Consider the following 21,394-nt stretch of genomic DNA (forward strand, 5'->3'; position numbering starts at 1 on the left):
TGGAAGGTATTAGATAGGTTTGAACAGAGTTACATGAGGAGTCATATCTGGGATTGTAGTAGAGGAAAGTTTGGAGAGGCTGGAATTGGAGATTGAAGGAGTGAAAAGAGTAAAGAGGTTACTCACTACTAGAAATGGAGAGAGGGTGAAAAGTCAATAATGTTAGAGTTCGAAGGAGTGGTTCTCCCACAGAGAGTAATGGTGGGGTACATACGTTCCCCCCCCCCCCACCCCGCTGCTGTCCAAAGTGTAGTGAAGAACACAGATTGGAGGAGTGACGTGAGGACGTACAACTGAGATGTAGTAACTGTGGGGGTAAACACCATGTTATGGATAGGAAATGTGAGGTGAGGAAAAAAGCAGAGGAAGTGGAGAAAATAAAAAAGATTTAATGACATCAGCTATGAAGAGAGGTCATGGAAAAAAGTGTAACAGAAGCAAAGCTCAGGATCAGAGAGAGGAGAGGAAACAAACTGATAGTGGAAATATCAGTGGAACATTTCTCTGGATAGACTAGTACTGTTTATTATATATGTGATAAACTGCACTGATCAGGCTAAACAGAAGATGGAAAAGATCAAGATTACTGTAGAGATTCACTGCTTGCTTGCAGTGAATTTCTGGGGGTCTAATGGGGGGGGATAATTATTTATTGTACTATTATTTAACTCCTTTTGAAAGTCATAGTCCTCTTAAACTTTGATTCATTTAAAAACAATAGGTGGCGGTAATGCGCTTTTCAGTTTGCCACCTGCTATAAAACCCCAATAAAGAAGAAGAAGAAGCGGAAACATCGGTTCTTCTGACAGACCAAAGGGGGCGCCAGCGTCCCTGTCGTCCACCATGTTTGCGCATCAGAAGAAGAAACGCTTACGTCATCACGTTGGAGCATGCCTACTGGGATCCAACCAAAACAAAGGCAAGAGTCAGAAGGTAAACTTCAGCTTCCCTGGTTCACCTGGTTCACCTAAACCCAGCAGAACCAGAATGATGGAGAAGGCTTTGCTCGTGCGGCTCAGCGTAGTCACGGACCAGGGAGGCCGGAAGTACATGGAGGATCTGACCAAGGTCGCAGTAGAACCCGAGCCGGTGGAACATGAGTCTACGTCAAATGAAACGAAGCAGAACCCAGGGGGGGACGGACCCTGCAGACCCCCGGTACCGGCCGGTGACACCGGAGAATCCCCGCTATGCGCTGGAAAGAATGTCCCGAGTATCACTGGAGGTGAGAACCTACCGCGGTTTGTGGTTCATTCCAACCGGTCCGTGGGTTACTTCGCCGTGTTCGACGGTCACGGAGGCCGCGAGGCTGCTCAGTTTTCGCGGGACTACCTGTGGGAGTTCCTGAAGAAGCAGCGCGGGTTCTGGTCCACGTGTGACCGAGAGGTGTGCGCCGCGATAAGGAAAGGATTCATCGCCTGTCATCACGCGATGTGGAAGAAACTGCGTAAGTCACAACTATTGCTAAATCTCAACTCTTCTGTCTAGTTGGGGCTTTACATAGTAGGGGTGTGCATTGCATGAATCTGACGATACGATATGGTTTTCACGGCGCGTCATCAAACCGGAAGTGGCCATATTGGAGGCACACAGCAGGTAAACAAAGCAGATCGCTAACGTCAAATGAAATGAAATGGTGAATTATTGCTGTGTTTTTGGCTGCACCAGTCAGTCAGACTGTGAAAAACATTTGGAGTTTTATAGACTACCAAAAGTTATAACACATCAGGGGGAACAATGTCAACAGTTATCAGAGGAAAGGAGGCGCTAGTTGTTAGCGAAGCTAAACCAGGATCTACGAGGCAAACATCTGGACAACATCCAAATTTGTTCTGCACATTTCTTGTCAGGTAAGTGAATTGTTGATAGCAGCGTCTCTTAACTCATTTTCTAGTGTGATGATAATAATATAGTTCATATCAAGCTACTGTATTATTAACTTAATATAATCACATTTAATAGCCTGCTACAGTAGAATCAGAATCAACTTTATTGACCAAGTAATGTGTTGAATACACACAAGGAATTTGTCTTGGTGAACTGTGCTCTCTCTCTAGTGTAAACATTAAATAATAACAATCAACTAGAATAAAGAAAAATAAATAAAAAAGAAGTATAACATAAATATAAAGAGTAATTAGACTAATATGTGCAAACTAAATAAAATAACAAGATAATAATAGTAATAATAATAATGAAATGAAATAAAAAATACAATAATAATAATAGTGCAGTAGTGCATTGATAAGTAGTGCAGGAGAACATTTAAATTAAAGGTATGTACATGAACATTCTCAGTGACAGGTTGATCCAGGGTTGCTACATGTTTAGTTCCAGGGTTATTTCACAGAACCAGGTCTGACACTCTATGACTGTTTAGTGTTGATCACAGTGACAGCCTGGGGGAAGAAACTGTTTTTATGGCGGGTAGTTTTGGCGTACAGTGATCTGTAGCGTCTGCCGGAGGGGAGGAGTTTAAACAGATTGTGTGCAGGGTGGGAGGGGTCTGCAGTGATGCTACCTGCCCGTTTCCTGACCCTGGACAGGTATAAGTCTTGGATGGAGGGCAGATCAACACCAATGATCTTTTCTACAGTCCTGACTATCCTTTGTAGTCTGTGTCTGTCTAGTTTGGTTGAAGATCCAAACCAGACAGTGATGGAGGTGCACAGAACAGACTGAATGATGGAGGTGTAGAACATGATCAGCAGCTCCTGGGGCAGGTTGAACTTCCTCAGCTGACGCAGGAAGTACATCCTCTGCTGTGCCTTTTTCCTGGTTGTGACTATGTGGGAGGACCACTTCAGGTCCTGTGAGATTGTGGATCCCAAGAACCTGAAGGAGTCCACGGTTGCCACTTTGCTATTCAAAGCAAGTTAACATCGGTTCTTTTAATGTAGAGCTAAAATGTAGAGCTGTATTTGTCATTGTATTCCAGGTTAAAGGTCTGATCTTAATCAAAAGGATGACCCAGACTTGGGTTAGGGTTAAAACCAGGTAGTTGACCATAGACGGAAGACAATGGAACAAACTCTTATGGATCTGCACCACCAATAAACCCTAACTCATCCAAATATTGTGCCCTTTTCTGTGGACCAAGTTGAAAATTTAAGTTTTTTGAAAATGCTCCCATTTGCATGTACAAACTTTGATTTGCATCAACTGTGAATCAGTTAAACTCTTGGCCCTAAACCAGGTCAATGTGGAAATACGGAAATTTCGCTCCCTACAGAGTGAAGACAATTTAATATGGGGGAAAAAATAAAAACTTTTCTTTTTCACAAACATCTGTTTTGGCGTCTCGATCAAAAGAGCATGCTTTATTTTTTATCGTGTTATTTTGTGTCGAGATACTCTCCATTTTGCATTGAAGTATGAGTATAAGTACTTTATTTATAAAGTGCTGTACAGAGCTGTGTTAATAGAAAATTGGCCAAATCTTGAAAATGGTCAGCTCAAACTTTAACACTCCTCTTGGAGCTACTACGACTACATTCATTCATATTATATCTTACATGTGCCTTTACATTTGTGATTTTTGTAACCCAGTACCCTGGACTCAGGATTTTTATTTCATGAATCATAATGATATTGATTATGAATGTTTAAAAAAAATACATATTCAGTTCTATAGAGAAGAATTAAAAATCCCTTCAAAATTTACTTTTTTCAAATTTGGTCTGTGAATTATTACCGGCGACCTTTTTCTTTGTTGAATCTTTCTTACAGATAATATTTATTTAATTTAGTTGAATTCAGTAATGTTGTGAATGTTAAGATTTATGATTTTATTGGGGAAATGTTTAAAGAGAATGATTGTTGTCCTTCAGTTGCAGCCGCCAGATATTTGTTTGGACCAGCAGAGGGCGCTGGTAACCCAGTGTTCGGTTGGATGCAGCTATTCTGCGCAGTGAAGAAGAGATGCTACGCGTTAGCAGACAAAGCTTATAGAAACACCTGACATACAGATATTCACATAATATTATAGATATTCTTTCGGTGCTAAAGGGGTAAGGAATCATCTATGAACATGTTTAAGAGTAGAAGGTGGCCAGAAAGAGAGTAGTAGGCCATTCCACCCACCGCCTACGCTTCTGGACATCCCTGCATCAGGTCGGTGTGGATTTGTGGTTCAGCAAGGTTCTCACTAAGGGTGTGCATTGTCATAAAGCTGATGATATGAGTCACGATTTGTATGTCACAATATGATGTATCCCGACACTAAACAATACAATAATTGTTGTGATATATCACCATATCAATAACTACAAATTTCACCCTCACAAGTACACAATGATATGAAATATAATTTATTTCATTTTTTAAATTTGTGAAAACAAGTAAATAGTAACTAAGTGGTATATTTACAGGGTTCCTACAGCTTTAGTCAAATTAAATTCAAGACTTTTTAAGACTAGAGGACTACTAACAGACCACGCCCCCACACTACTGCTATACTATAAGTTGGTACATTTGGAAAGAGGTAAACTGATAACATGCAAACAAAATACATCATGCTAAGAAAAGTGCTACAAAATAGACAGAAAAAAAGCCACAATTACACTAATATAATGCACCAAAAGCCACCATATAGCATCCTTTTTGCTATATTTGCCGGGGGTGGGGGGCATGCCCCCCTGCTCTCCTAGGTGTTGCGCATCATCGGCCTGCAGCGGCAGCAAATCGCTGCAAGTTTTAGCCTTCTACTTTTTTTTTAAAGCCTACTATTTTTTTTCTGGACATCTCTGCTGATGTGAGATCTGTTTGTAGTGCACGATCAACTCACAATTGATCAATAGCAAAGCTTGCATGAATTTGGTTGTACGCATGTCGTACGTTGAAATCTGAACGTACCAAGGGTTGATAAATGAGGGCCATTGTGTTTAATGTGTTGCTCTCTGTTACTACTTAGTGTCACACATGGTTTCTCCTTCTAACGGTTACTTCCATCCTTCTTCTCTTCCAGCTGAATGGCCTAAAACACTCACGGGCCTTACGAGTACCTCAGGTACCACAGCGAGTGTTGTGGTCCTGCGTGGCAACCGCATGTTTGTGGCCCACGTTGGGGACTCGGCAGTGGTTGTTGGGGTTCAGGACGACCCCTCTGTTCCGTTCATCAAAGCTGTAGAAGTCACACAGGACCACAAACCTGAGCTGCCCCGAGAGAGGGAGCGTATTGAAGGTCTGGGAGGCAGGTGAGCCCTTCTCTTTATGCTTTATCACCTGTAATATTAACTACTACTTCTTCTGGGGGTTTTTTTTGCTTATTTTGTCTATAAAATGATCAGTAAATGTCCTATGAGGAAGTGCTTTTACCCTGTTTTCATTAACAGAGGGGGTTTCATGCTTTTTTCAGTGACATAGTACCATTCTATATAGGGCCAAACCATTTTGACAAAAAACCTAGATATTGCGATTTTGATTCAATTTATGATTAAAATGTTCTTATACATTTAAATGCATATGCGTTTTATTTTTTTTCCAAATTCTGTTTTTCACATCATTTTTTTTAAATTCCATTTTTTAGAAATATGAATCTTTTTTCAGAAAATAGCTCCTGTGAGGAAACAAAATACTAATAAATAAAAAATCCATAATTAAACAAGAATGAAAAAGTAAGATACAATTGAAAGGAAGATATAAGTTGTACTGTGAGGAAACAAAATAAATACCAATAAAAAAGAAAACTATAAATATAGCCTCAAGCGGCAATTAACGGCCTTCGCCGTGCTGCCTTCACTAATGCACTAATTTCCGTATTTAAACATTGAGCTGGTTTAGGGCCGAGAGTGTAACAACTGATTTACATTTGATGCAAATCAAAGTTTGTATGTTATCAAAAATCTATAGAAGAGTTATGTAAAAACTTTTGATGTCCCACTTCTCTAGATGATCTCGAGCGATTTTAACCCCGTCAGTAAAATGCCCGAGGAGAAATGTGTTAAAATACGTTTGCCCCATATTAAATTCTCTTCACTCTGTAGGGGGCGCTAACGTGCCAATGTCCGTTTTTCCACATTGAGCTGGTTTAGGGCTGGGGGTTTAACAACTGATTCACATTTGACGCTCAAAGGGGAGCATTTTCCAAAAATTGAATATTTTTTGCCCAAAATTCACGGCTCCACCCTGCAAACACCGTAAAAGTTATCAAAATTCTATGGATCATCTTTGGTGTTCGACTTCTCTAGATGATCTCCAGTGATTTTGAACCCCGTCAGTGAAACACCCTAGGAGAAATGTGTTAAAATACAGCATGAGCGAAAATAGCAATTTTCCAATTTTAAATTTAAGATTCTGGACTTCCTGTGTGTTTTTTGGAGTGGTCTGAATAACATTTTTTACTTGTCTTGTCATGGTCTACTTCTGTGTACATTTTCATGATTCTACAATGGATTAATGTTTTGGGCAATTCCTATCTCGTAATGCATTTTTGGCATACTTGGGGGCGCTGGCACATCAGATTTTTACATTTTTTGAAGCAGAAATAGCCAAAAATTAGAGAAGCGCGCAATTGAATTTTGTTTGAATTTTTGAGACACTACATAATGGTTCAGTGGGTGAAAAGTAGGTGAGTTGGTTCTGACACTGGGAAAGAAAGATTAATATTCCAGCCCAAAACCAATGATTCCCCCTTTTTGAGTACCATGAACTATACATTTTCGGAAAGAGCGGGGGCATGCCTACGACATGACAAGGGTCCCTGGTCACCGACGGGCACGTGGCCTTTGCATAGGCAGAGCAAGAGGCCCTACGCCAGCTTGTGGCGCTTGAGCCTAATTAAACAAAAATGTATGTCAAAAAAAAAATGTAATTTAAAACAATGAGTAAGATACAATTTAAAGGTAGATATAAGTTGTACTGACATGAATTATTCTCACTGCTCATTTTTAATTATTCATGTCATATAAGGATGTATGAGAACAGCATTATTGTCACCATTTTTTCCCCTTAGGGAGGGTAAATATGGTGACATTAAATAAATGTGCAACACATCACATGTAAGAAGTGTTTTTTCACCACTAGGGGGTAGAAATGATCAGACTCTACAATCCCTGGTATCCACAGATCTTCTGGAGCTCTGATCAGATGTTTAAACACTCTGAGCAGGTGAAGCTGATTAAAGCTAAGTCATGTTTTCACGCAGCGCTACATGAGAAACGTACGTAGCTTCTACAGACAAGTTAAAGTTAAGCGGCCACTGGTCTGCTCTGATTTAGGAGTCAGGGAAGATTTACATAGTATTTGACCAGGAAATTGAACCGTTATAAATGTACCTTCATCAGAAACTGCTCATCCAGTGGCTCCTTCACGTTAAACGCGTCTATAAACTGGACTTCCCGTAAGACCCTGATGCAGCCAGACGTATAGCATAATCAGAGGGCTGTCTAAGGTGGTTAACTAAACTTAATAACTCAACATTTGGACTACACAACGTTGACATGAAAGGTGACAGACACAAACCGAAGACGAAAGAATCGGTTGTCAGACCATACACGATAGAAGAAAACGATGATGAAGATAGGACGGGAGAAAACCACACCTGAGGGCTTGCACCACGAGGAAGCGCTGCTAGCAGGGCTGGCTAACATACGCAGTGACACACCAATCCTAAAACAAGATTTTCAAGAGAACTTCAGCACATTCAAGCAAGAGATGGCTGCTTTTAAACAAGAACTGGACAAGAAACTGGATGAAAGTAAAACGGGCCTATCAGAAGCCCAGACACGGATCGCGGAGCTGGAGGAGTGGCATGAGGAGGCTGGAGACGCGCTGTTGCATCTGGGGAAACGACCACAGGTTGGGAGAGAAAGTCACTGAAATAAAAACAAGGTCACAAAGAAATAACATGAGGATCTTTGGTTTGCCCAAAGATGTTGAAGGCAGTGACATGATTAAATACATCGTCCACCTGTTAACAACTGAGCTCCAGCTGCTGGAGGGAGCGCCCCTACAGATTCAAAGAGCCAGCCAGAGCACCGCGCTGAGACAGGGGAATACTACAGGACTACCAGCTGGTTAACTCACTCCTGATAGAAGGCGTAACAGATTCATCACACGTTCATCGAGTGAGTTATAAAGGCCACAAATCTCAAATAGACACGCAGAAAATTCATATTTGTGGTTGAAAATGTTTTTTGCTCTTGCTTTGAGAGCATGTTCTTCATCGTTGGACATATCCAGAGGTTAAGGCTCACTCTCCTTCTTTGGAGGCAAGTTCTAAGTTAAATGTTATTATTTGGTAAAAGTTTTGAAGTTATTTTTTATCAGGGGAAATGTTCTTTTTTGGTTGATTATGGCATCCAATAATGTCACATTAATGTTGCTGAATGTGAATGGTCTAAACACACCCAAAGCCCATGTAGTATTCCTACAAGAAACCCATCTGGACAGAATTGAACATAACAAACTAAAGAAATTTGGGTATAAAAGTGCTTCCTCTGCTGATAAAAAATAAGAGGTTTATTATACTGATATCAAAAACTGTCAAATTTGAACTGATGAGTGAAATAGACAATAAATGTAGGTATATATTAATTAAAGGAAAACTTGAAAACCAGATTGTTACACTGGTCATTATATACGCACCCCCCAATAGTAAACATTTTTTTATGGAAACTATTTTAAATAAAATAGCAATAGAAACAGAGGAGACCTTAATTTGTGGTGGTGATCTGAATATAATTCATAAACAAAAATTGAATACAAGCCTAAAGAGAAGTAACACGTTTACCAAAGTTACTCTAAGAAAAATGGGAGTGATAGATAACTGGAGATACCTTCACCCAAAAGAAAAATAATTTTCACATTTATTCACATTTTACCAATCACGTCACAAAATATATTCAAGAATTGACTATTTCTTTGTTAACATACAAGACATACCGAGCTTGCCAGACCCCCCCCCCCGGCAGTCTATGCCTATTGCATCTTAATTATGAGCTATGAGCTGGTTCCTAACTAAAAGCTTTACCAAAGAGGAATGTTTTGAGCCTAACCTTAAAGGTAGAGAGGGTGTCTGCCCCCCGAACCGTGGTTGGTAGATGGTTCCAGAGAAGTGGGGCCTGATAACTGAAAGCTCTTCCTCCTATACTACTTTTAGAGATGAATGGAACAACGAGTAGTCCAGCATTTTGAGAGCGTAGTGTTCTGGGGGGATTGTATGGCACTACAAGCTCCTTGAGATAGACTGGTGCCTGTCCATTTAGGGCTTTATAAGTGAGATGAAGAATCTTGAATTCTATTCTATATTTTATGGGAAGCCAATGCAGAGAGGCTAATACAGGAGTAATGTGATCTCTTCTCCTAGTTTTAGTCAGTACACGTGCTATTAAACAATATAGAAACAATTGATTGATTAAATGATGAAATATCTAAAAGGAAACAAGAACGGAGAAGTAAACTGAGCCATCTTATGGGATGCAATGAAAACAGTTTTGAGAGGTAAATTGATATCTTACACTTCAGGAATTTAAAAAAAAGGAAAATAAAACACAAATTGATAACCTGAAAGAACTGGAGAGGAAATATCTGGCTACAAAAGACTCATAAGTGGATATAATATATACAAATAAATGAACTACTACTGGAAGAGATTGAGAAGAAAAATTATTTTGTAAAACCAAAATACTACGAAATAGGACCAAGGGCAGCAAAATGTCTAGCAAGAAGAAGCAATCTGGCAAAAAAGAAATCAAGGGAATAGATATTAAAAACACAAATCATAAAATAGGACTTTTTGCAAACAATATTATCTGTTTTATTCAATGACCGAACCAATGAATTCCTACACTAATTGAACTTATGAATATATAAAAAATGTTAAAAAAAAAAAAAAACACAAGTACTGGCACTTAACTATTTGCGAACAAAGAATTAGCAGAATAAATACAAATTCAATTGGAATTATTAGGCAATAAAGTACTTGGGAGTGATGGTTACAGAAAAAATAAATACATTATTTGAAGCAATCTATCGTAATGTCACCTGAGAAATCCAAAAAGATTAAGAAGGATACAACACATTTCCTTGAGAATTTAGTTAAAAAATAGATATAAGAATGAACATTTTACCAAGGTTATTTTATCTATCCATCTATCTTTACCAGTGAAGATGCCTCAAATCCGATTTTTAACATGTGACGGGAAAATATCTCAATTTATACGGGGAGGAAAAAGACCCAGAGTTAAATATGCAATCCTCCCAAATCTAGAGCATTATTACATATCAGCTCAACTAAGGTATGTTTACTGCTGGTGTAATCCCTTTTATGCAGCAAAGTGCAAAGACAGATAATATCCCAATACAAACTCTGATTGGGGATAGAGAACAATACAATCAGCTGAAAAATGAAATAGACCCAATAACAAGCTTCATTCACACTAGACATATGGTTCAATGTTAAAAAAAAAAGAAAAGTAAACTACAGGAGTATTAATACGTTGAAATGGATAGCATATGACACCAGTTTCAAACCTGCCCAATAGGAGCTGGGATTTAAACAATGGCTATCAAAAGGAATCACAACATGGAAAGTTTTGGAAAAGGAGGGAAAATGTAAGAGTTTTGAGGAAATGAAGGATGAATTTGGTCTTTATAAGTATAAAGCGAGAGATTATTAAAATTAAAAAAAAATCAGGAGGGTCCCTTCCATAGAAGAGAACACAGTGATCAAAATGATAAATGAAACATATAAAGGAAAGTTGGTGAGGCTCATATCCAAATTTAATTATATACTCTTAGAGAATACTAAGCATTCAACAGAACACATAAAGACAAAATGGGAAACAGAGCTGACTACTGAAATATCAAGTAATGACTGGCAAAATATGTGGGGGAACCACCAAACAACCACTCGTTCTCAAAAATGGAGGGAGTTCTCATGGAACTTATTACACCTTGAGTTAAAAGTAAATATTTGAAACAGCTTCTTTCGTGCTGGAGAAATTGTGGATCAGTGAAAGTTAATCATAGCCATACATTCTGGAAGTGTTAAAAAATAAGTAACTACTGGAAAAACATAGATACAGAAATAATAAAAAATTGGGGATGCAATATACCGTGTCAATATACTGTACTTGTGCAATTTTCCAGCTGAACATGTACACTGTATAGACAAATATTTGTTAAAAAATGTTAACAGTAGCTTGTAAAAAAAAACTATAACAAAGAAGTGGTACCAAACTGAGCTCCCAACTATGGAACAATGGATCCAGACTATTGAGGAGATTTATTTAATGGAGAGCCTGACTCCCATGTTGAGACTGCAGAGATCTCAGTTGGAGATGACAGGAGAAATGGGAGAAATGGACATTATACAGGAACAAGAGCTGTTTGTTAATGAATATGCATCAGCACATATATTGTAACTTAGAATCTTTCCGGTTCGATTTTATTGCAGTGGTTCCCGACCTTTTTTAGGTTGTGACCCCATTTGAAAACATACATTTCTGACGACCCCCACAACATTTCTACAAGTATCATTGTAGTTAATGACTTGTCTTGTTTTTTTCTTTCTATTAACAGTGTGATCAGGAAGTCTGGAGTGAACCGGGTGGTGTGGAAGAGGCCACACCTCAGCCACGTTGGTCCAGTTCGTCGCAGCACCGCCATGGACCAAATACCTTTCCTGGCTGTAGCCCGAGCTCTAGGTTGGACCAACTTTCTTCTGTCCAAATGAATGAATTGATATAGGAGTGGCTCATCCCACCTTCTATATATCTTTGTTCAGAGCTTAATGCACGTTACACCCTCAATTTAGCCAAGAATGTCCCTAAAAACATTGTTCCATGGGCCAAAATGGCCTCCAAGTCTTTTGTCAACAACTTATTTCCTGGAATGCCATGAAAATAGAATTTTCTTGGCAATTACAGAGTCAATTATCTAAACTCAATTTTATTTAATTTTGTAATTATAATTATAACAAGAATATTTGCATTTCCTGAAGAAAATGCAAATGAGGATGCAATTGCTGGCCTGTGTCACAATACATTAGCTTAGCATTAACATTAGCGAGCATTGGTATAGTCTAGCATTAGCCTGGCATTAGAATTAACTAGCATTAGCATTGACTAGCATTAAAATTAGCATTAGCTAGCGTTAGCAGTATAGCATTAACATGAGCCTAGTACTAATTTAGCATTAGCCTGGCAAAAGTAATGACCTAGCATTAGCGTGGCATGGCAATAACATAGCATTTGACTAGCAATGGCAATACCGTTGCTTAACATTAGCAGTAAGATTGAAAAAGGTTGAGATGGGTTGAAAAAGTTCAAACATTTGGAAAAAAGTGAAATTATGTCTCCTGCATCCTCACTGGTGATACCTGTGTCATGCCGGCCTTTAATTATGCGCTTGGCACACACCTTGCCTTGAGCAGGACATCTTGGCCGAAACAAGACCTATTTAAGGATTTGCTTCAGGTTTTACTGGCCGTCCATGGTTGGGATGTACAAGACTACTGCAAGACATGTTCCACCTGCCAGAAAACCTGTGATGTGCGCCAGTTGGACCGCGCATACTTTCAACCCCTACCTGTGATTTCCACCCCTTTTTGGAGGATTGCCATGGACGTGGTAGGGCCGCTGGTGAAGAGCAGTAGGGGCACCTGTACATCTTGGTTGTTTGTGACTATGCCACATGGTTTCCTGAACCGTTTCCCCTGACAATGATCATTGCCCCTGCTGTTCTGCGGCGCCTGGTACAGTTGTTCTCCAGGGTTGGTATCCCCAGATGAGATTGTGACAAATCAGGGGACCAACTTCACTTCCAGACTGATGCAGCTCTTCCACCGACAGCTGGGCATCTCGGCTATCAAGACCACGTTGTATCACCCACAGACAGATGGCTTGGTTGAGCGGTTCAACTTAACCCTGAAACGAATGCTGAGGAAGTTTGTGGATGACTCTGGACGGGACTGGGACCAGTGGCTGTGTTTCATACTGTTTGCATACAGGCAAGTACCTCAAGCGTCCACTGGTTTCTCCCCGTTTGAGCTGCTATACGGCTAGGATGCCCAACTACCCTTGGACTTGCTGCTGAAGAGCTGGGAGGCTTCATCGCTGTCAGCCAGCGATTGCAGTGTGGTCCAGTTTGTTCTGGAGATGAGGGACTGGCTGGCGAGTTACCGAGACAAGGCAGAGCTGAACCAACAGGCCAGATACCGAGAGTTCCTGCCTGGTCAAAAGGTCCTGCTACTCCTGCCAAAAGTAAACTGGCTGGGCCCATACACGGTTCTCCAAAAAATGGGTCCTGTAACCAATGAGATCCACCATCCAAAGAAAACAAAACAAACGTACCACATCAACCTGCTAAAAGAGTGGAAGGAGGCCACCATCCAGGTTCCAGTGGCATCTCTGTTGGTGGGGGAGGTAGACAGCGGTGCGGAAGAAGAGATGACTCTGGTAGACTTCACAAAGACTGCGGAACCGGACCTTGATGATCTCGAAATTGACCAGTCGAGTGAACTTTGCCAGGTGTTCCAGGAAGTATCCAGCCTGTTTGCCGCCAATCCCGGAAAGACACTCCTGGTTGAACATAGTATCAGACTCAAAGACAAAAGGCCAATTCGCCAACAGTCCTATCGGGTGCCCCAACATCTCGTGGTGAAGCTCATGAAGGAGGTAGAAGAGATGCCGTGCCTTGGGGTCATCGAGCCCTTTGAGTCTGAATGGTGCAGCCCACTGGTCATTGTGATGAAGATGGATGGCTTGCTCCGCATCTGCATCAACTTCCGTAAACTCAATGCCATTTCGGACTTTGATGCCTACCTAATGCCCCAAATTGATTACCTGCTCGAGAAGATTGGACGAGCGAGATAAATCACCACCCTTGACCTCTGTAAAGGCTACTGGCAGGTGCCCCTGTAGGAGTCCAGTCGCCCATTGACCGCTTCTCAGACCCCAGCTGGCCTCTTCCAGTTCACAGTGATGCCCTTTGGTCTCCATGGAGCACCGGCCACCTTCCAGAGACTAATGGACCGTGTCCTGCATGGGTGTCAGGACTGCAGTGCAGCTTGTCTGGATGATGTGGTCATCTTCAGTGACAGCTGGGCCTATCATCTACACCATCTGGAGCGAGTACGAGTACTGAGTCAGATCCAGCGATCCAGACTAACATTAGTCTTGTGTTAGCATTAGCCTTGCATTACCATTAACCTAGTTGTCAGTGCCCAATCTTTTCACGGGCCTGATAGTTTCAGATCCTTTCAGCGCATGCGTGAAACAGTTTGTGTATTTAAAAGGTTAAAACCCTGCTATTTAAAAATAAGTAGACATTTATGTTTTGAGTGAATTCCAATTTAATTTGGTTTTTATTTTATTTTCTGTTTGGTTTTTGATTGTCAATGTTGTGTATTGTGTTTTTATCCTTTTTTTTAAATACCACAAAACAGTTACATATTTAAATGTGTACTAATTAAATATTTAGCAAACGTTATATGGTCGGTTTACATTCAATTATCACTTCCCAGCAGCTCTGTCATAAGGATTGTGAGTGAAGTAAGTGACGTGGTCTACATGCATGCGTTGAAAGGATCTGACGCTAGTATTAACACTAACTTAGCGTTAGCCTTTAGCAATAGTGGTGACCTGGTAGGGATGTAACGATTCACTCAACTCCCGATACGATTCGATTCACGATACTGGGTTCACGATACGATTCTCTCACGATTTATTTTACAAAATGGGATTGTAGACAAATTTTTTTTTCTTGGGAAAAAAACTAGAAAATACGGTACTATTTTCCTTTTATTTTTCATTGTCAAAAGAATTCCTTGATAAACTATTCAAAACAATGCAATTTAACTAAAAATAAATCTTGAATGAAATAAATAAAGAAATAATAAAAATGAAAGCCTATTAATTTAGATTCTGGTTCTATAAATAAACAATGCAAAACTGCATAATAGTTCTTTTTCTTTTAAAAGTGCAACTGAAAATGCTGTGTTACCAACAGAGGGCGCTGGTAACACAGTGGTCGGTTGGCATGCAGATATCTTGCAGTGAAGAAGAGAAGCTATGCTAGCAGACAGAGCTAATAGAAAAATGTGACTTTTACAGATATTCAAGTAATATTACAGATATTCTTTCAGTGCTAAAGGGGTAAAGAATCATTTATTAACATATTTAAGAGTAGAAGGCAGCCAGAAAGAAAGTATTAGCAGACTCCGCCCGCCGCCTACACAGCGCCCTCTGCTGGTTAAAAAAAGTACTGCGATCCATTTATCAGAAAATCGATATCAACCGTGATACCTATGAATCGATTTTTAACTGCCTTACGATTAATCGTTACATCCCTATGACCTAGCAATAACATAACATTAACATTGGCCTAGCAATGGCAACAATGTAGCTTAACATTAGCAATGAGGTTGAAATGGGTTTAAAAAAGTTAAAAACATTTGAAAAAAGGTGAAATTTTGTCAATTAATGAGGATGCGTCCTGCATCCTCACTAATTATGACATAATTGTAATGAATGGTCAATTACGCAATTACAATTCTAATTGAGCTCAACCCTGCTCTGTGCTCCAGGTGACCTGTGGAGTTATGACTTCTACTCGGGGGAGTTTGTGGTCTCTCCAGAGCCCGACACCAGCGTCATGGTCCTGGATGTTAAAAAACATCGTTACATCATCCTGGGAAGTGATGGCCTGTGGAATATGATCCCAGCACAGGAAGCAGTTTCTATTTGTCAGACCAACGATGAAGAATCGGTGAGGCTTTGTGTTTGTGGACTTGTTATGATGTATAAAAGGTAGAGTGCACATTGACCACAGATAGTGGCTAAACACAAATACTGGCAAATGATGATTGGAACAATTGTGACAAAATAGAACAAAAAGTACTTTTAAAGGAAGAAGATTAGTTTCACATCATAAATTCTATAGAATCATTCATAAATACATTCTAAACCTAACAAAATTTATATGTTACGGGTTAATTTATTCCGACAACTTTTTTCAGGAAATTTACTTACTGATCTCCTGTCAACTGTCGACTCCCAGTGTTATTCAGAGGCGTCTGCTGGATTCTTGTCTTCTGTGTAATAATTCCAGCAAGGGTGAAGAACAGAACAAAACACTGCACCTTAAATCATGACTAACTGTGGATATTTCACTCTGGACCTCAAGCATCTTGGGTTCTGTTCCTCACCCGTCTTCCTCCAAACCCTTAGACCTTGATTCTCGAATGAAAGACACACTTTACTTTCATCAGAAAAGAGTACCATGGACCACTGGCCAACAGTCCAGTCCATCTTCTCCTCTTTTTTCTGCAAAAACTGAAAAGTAGATTGTGATTTCTTCACAGTATTCTAATTTTTTGAATTCCTTTTTTTGTGGGTTTTGTGAGCTGGAAGCCCAGATTATGTAAAAATAAACAAATAAATACTTGAAATCGTTTAAATGGTGGGCCCTGCATCTATAATCTATGAAAGTTTTAACTTTTTGAATGGAATTATGGAAATTAAACAACTTTTCTATGATATTCTAATTTTTTGGAAAGTGTCTATATATAGTTGCACTTTACCCACCGTACCCCACAGTGCCAAATTGTAACGGTTCCTACTATACTAGAAATTCTACACGACGATACTACTGTGGATTAAGATACTACCGGTGCCAGTGTCCGCTACATAGCGGCTGCCTCTCACTGCACAGTCTAAACTCACTGCACACTATTCACTTGAAAACACACCCACATGTCAACTTCTGCAACCAAACTGTACAGCTGCTGAATGATTGACTGTTTTCCTGTTACTGGTGACGTCCGGAGACATGATGCGCTGTGTCCGCACGTCTGTAGCTGATTGGCTGTTCGTGTTTACACTGGCATGAAGGAACTGAAGACAGCTCTGCTTTGACAGAAACTCGCTTCAAAACAAACAACAAGCTAAAGTTTTGTCTCTCCTGGACGTGTGCACAGCTTACAGTCACAAACACGAGACAACACATGGCAGAAGCACCGGGCCTGAGCGGTGAGTCTGCCACTCGGGCCTGGTGCTTCTGCCATGTGTTGTCCCATTTGGAACTATTTTGACTTTAAACGAGGTAGAGACAGATTCAGAGCAATCTTTTTTTTTTTTTATTTACAGAGATATTTACAATGTTCAAACAATATTTACAAATTATATACATACAAAGGAGGGATCATAAAACACCAGTGACGTCACCCAGAAAATACATACAGATATAGTTTTTTCAGGGAATCAGTTCCTGTTTGTTGTATTTTATCTTTTATGGTTTATTATGTTGAAGAAGAAGAATTATTGTCATAGTTTTTTAAAAAAATTTAAAGACAGGATTTGTTATCCTAAGTTGATTATTTATATTAGTTAAACATAAGCTTAATTTATTAGTTTTTTTTAATTGCTGATATGCTTTTGTTCATGTACTCCTATCATGCACCAAACAACACTATAAGTCATTAATAAGTATTTCTAACTTGTACAAATACATTGCAGTTCATAAAAATAATAATAGTAAAAAAAAAAAAGGCTTCAGTATCGCGATATTACCCTGTAACTGTGATACTTTGTCTGGTATAGTATTGTGACCACTCATTTTGGTATCGTGACAACTCTAGGTCTGTATATACAGTAATCCCTCACTATAATGCGGTTTACCTGAATTTTGACATATTGCCCAGCCCTACTGTCTGGCCCTGTTGTGTTGCTTGTTTTTTGCTCTTACTGTGTGTGTAAAGTATCTTTGGGCTGGCTCTACTACACACAGTAAATGTTCGTTTTTGTCCTTTAGGCCCCCTGTAGAGCGTCTAGTGCAAGGCAGTTGGTGAACCAGGCTCTGTTACGGTGGCACCAGAGGATGCTCCGTGCTGACAACACCACAGCTATCGTAATTTCTCTCCAAGAACCTGGGAGTTCTGCAGACGATTTACACCACGAGGAAGTCCTGCTGGACCTCACTAAGGTGTCCCAGTGCAGTCAACGCTCCACGCTGCGTGCTAACACGCATCTGCTGCAGGTGAGAACATGTCAGCTCATCTTCATATGGAGCATGATGAGTTTAAGTGGAGGAAAAAAGAGCAATTTCAACTTTTGTATGTCCAAGTTGGCATACAGCATGTAAGGCACCGCCAATATCGAAACAATATGACATATATGAGTCTTTCAAGGATGTTCACTTTAAAAATCCACAATTTTGTGACAGATTTTTGTGTAGTTACATTTTGTAGTTTTCTTTTTTGGGATGCACCGAAATGAAAATTCTTGGCCGAATCTTGCTAAATAAAATATCTTACTCAAACATTAAATCATATTGTACAGACCTATGAGTGACTGGGCTGCTTGAGTCAAATTAAATATGTTCTCTTATAGAAACACAAAGTGCATTCAAATCGATGAAGATCAGCTTCTCTGCTTTATTACAGGCATTCTGTGCTAAATACTGTGTGCAGGTTCTCCACATCTACTGCAGTGTGCATCATTTGTTGTGCTCGCTGCTTTAATCTTAGTATTGATATTTATAACGTGGACCTAGTACAGTCGTGATAAAGGTCAGAGGATCTCTGTGAAACTTGTGCTGACAGACTAAAGCTGTGTTCACACCTGACGCGACTTCAGCGTCTATAGTTGCTTAAATTGGCCTTGATGAGTCGCTTGAACATAGTCACACTTTTCGCTCGCTTCATCTCTTTATCTACCCCAGTGACGTGATGACGTGGAGAGAAACTCATCACTGATTGGATGTCGCAACACAGCGTCCCTCGAAATTGTTTGAAAAATTCAAAATTTTCAACTTCCATTGACTCTGATCGCACAATTGAGTCGCTGGAATCGCGTCACTTGATGGGAGGTAGCTTGATGTTGCGTCATTTACATTGATTTTAAATGTAATCTAGTCGCTGAAGTCGCTCGGTGTGAACGGACCTTAAAGCTAAAAATTCGGCCCAAAAGTGCATTTTCGGTCGAAAATGAACTTTTGGCCCAAAGTCATGTGCATCAATAAATGTTTTTGTATAATTATTGTTTAGTTTTTTATTTTACTCATTTAGTATGTTTTTATTATAAATACCTTGTGTGGTGAGTGTGTGTGTTACCGTGAAATGTTTGAGACGCTGATAACCAAACTCCATAGCCATTATAGCGCCAATCAGAAAAACAACAGAACTGCGCAAAACAAAACCTAAAGCTCCAAACTACATGTGAGTGAGTGAATTAAAGTATTATCTACAATTCGGCTGTTTTTTTTTTTTTTCAAAAACAAAAATTATTGTTTATCTTTGAACCGAGTGGTCAGAGCTTAACTTCCATGCGCGGCACCAGAGGCATTCTTCAGTTTTCCAGATGGAGAATTGAACGGCTTGAGTTTAATACCGACTCTAGTGAAACAGCGCGTCAGTGAGCATTTACACGGACAGTTATATGGTTTAAACAATGGGAAACTTGTCTGTAAAAGAGCTTGTGTTTCAGATGCTGACTCACTATTTAAAGGACATTTGGATCACAGGAATAATATTAAATAACCATGAAATATTAACTTAAATTACTTTTATCAGTACAAAAACATTTTTAATATTGACCCCTTTTTTTTATTTTTTATTTTTTTGAACCCAAACAAACTGCGACACAGTGATGTCATGAACCCGGAACCGGAAGTACCGCGCTCAATACCGCGCTCATTTCCGAGAGGGCTGTAATCTTAAAATTAACGTTTTGACCGTTTTGCTACACCAAATTACTCCAAAATAACAGATGTACACACTTTGGGTATTTGGAACCCATTGACTAAGTTTCAGGTCAAACTCATACCACGTCGGGAGATATTCGCTACACACACACACACACACACACACACACACACACAGACCTTTATTGCTTTTATAGATAGATGTTGGGTTAATGTTATTGTTAGGATAATGCTAATGCTAGGTTAATGTTCTTGCTATTGCTAGGCTAATGTTCTTGTGAGGTTAATGCTATTTTTAATCAGTAATTAGTTTTCAAATTTCCAGTATGATGCTATTTGTTACAAATCTCCATTTGTTCAAAAAATCCCAACAACATAGTATTTGAGGTTTATTTTCCCAAACTTGCCTATTTTGTGGAGTTTTAGCCTCTGAAAAGTGACTTTCTGAGTAATTCTAAAAACAGGCTGCTTCGCGGCCTACTTACGCATGTTCATGAGTAGGCGTGTCTGTAGACGCTGACTCCACACAACAGCTGATCACTAACGTTTTTTTTTTGCTATGCACACACTCTCGTTATTGTTTTCAGCCAAAAAACTGCACATTACAGTAAAACATATGGATATTTAAGAGACTATTGTGATTGACTCAAACAAACACTGTTTCATGATGTTTTCATCAATGCCCAATAATCCGAATTACACCATCCATCATATACAAACGCAGCCAGACTCCGTCCTTTACGCTGACCGCTACGAGCTTGTCCATCTGAAAAACATTGATCTAGTGTGAGTTAGCTTGTTAGCTTCAGATCCTAAAGCAGAGAATGATAAAGTGGATGTTCTCAGGATGATGGTGGTTTTTGTCATTGTTTTCACTGAGTGAGTTATGGCCTTGTCATTCCACAGTGGCATCGTGAAGAAGACTGTTCCTTGGACCTGTGTGAGGACCTCCCTGCTCTGGAGCGACAGGATGGTCTCTGTGGGGGGGGGGAGCAGCAGCAGCAGCAGGAAGAGGAGGAGGAGGAACGTGTTAGCATCAGTGACTCCCCTGTGTTCACACAGCAGTGCTGAGGCCCCGCCCACACACTGGTCTTCATCTGACAGAAGGAAAAGTAGCAGCAAGAGAAGAATTGAACTGAGCAAATGGTCATCACCATCATCTTCATCATCAGACCGCTGTCCAAAGAAAGCTCTCTTTAGCGCTACGGACAAATCACCACTGACTCAGCACAAGAAGTCCAAGAGTGTTTCCTCCATCCTTCAGCAGCACAACAACACCACTGTGTGTGTGTGTTAGGGTGTGTGTGTTTGGGGGTGGAATGCTTCTAAATTCATGCGCACCAGTCCATCGCACGTGTACCTGCCTGCCTAACTTTCACTAAACTTAACCAATTTAAGGGCCAAATTTACGGTTTCCTCGGCTTTAACTTGTGATGGAAGCTCTGTGTTGATGAATGATGAGAACCAGACTCAAAAGGCGATGAAGTAATAAAAAATGATTTATTCTAAACTAGATTTTAAAAAAAAAAAAAAGGGTACAAGCAGGGCGGTCAGAGGAGGTCCAGTATGGCCGGACGGAGATGCAGGTCTGACTAGAAAGTTTTTCACACATAATACTTTACAGACCCAAAACCTCACCCTGGAGGAGAGAGAAGGAAGGGGGTCAGATTGTCCCATGAGTTTGGCGTCATCGGTATCGTATATGACAGTCACGTGCGTGTGTGTAGTGTATGTGTGTGTGATTGAATAG

General features: G+C 39.9%; 1 protein-coding gene across 1 annotated transcript; it reads left to right on the forward strand.

Moving 5' to 3' along the window:
• Positions 1-821: 821 nt before the first annotated feature.
• Positions 822-21,191, forward strand: LOC114474226 (protein phosphatase 1D-like). The gene is made up of 7 exons (XM_028464375.1): positions 822-1,447; positions 4,967-5,195; positions 11,524-11,648; positions 15,530-15,711; positions 17,755-17,979; positions 20,551-20,623; positions 20,679-21,191. Exons 1-7 carry the CDS (start codon positions 844-846, stop codon positions 20,939-20,941), a joined length of 1,701 nt encoding a protein of 566 aa, XP_028320176.1. The 5' UTR covers positions 822-843; the 3' UTR covers positions 20,942-21,191.
• Positions 21,192-21,394: the final 203 nt, after the last annotated feature.

Source organism: Gouania willdenowi, chromosome 13 (genome assembly GCF_900634775.1).
Source record: "Gouania willdenowi chromosome 13, fGouWil2.1, whole genome shotgun sequence".
NCBI classification, from domain to species: domain Eukaryota; kingdom Metazoa; phylum Chordata; class Actinopteri; order Blenniiformes; family Gobiesocidae; genus Gouania; species Gouania willdenowi.

Excerpts from the sequence above, each read along its gene's own strand:
- LOC114474226 (XM_028464375.1), top strand. The coding sequence starts at position 844 with ATGTTTGCGCATCAGAAGAAGAAACGCTTACGTCATCACGTTGGAGCA. Across the intron at positions 17,980-20,550 it reads CTAACACGCATCTGCTGCAG|TGGCATCGTGAAGAAGACTG; the intron begins GTGAGAACATGT and ends GTCATTCCACAG. Across the intron at positions 20,624-20,678 it reads GGAGCGACAGGATGGTCTCT|CATCAGTGACTCCCCTGTGT; the intron begins GTGGGGGGGGGG and ends GGAACGTGTTAG.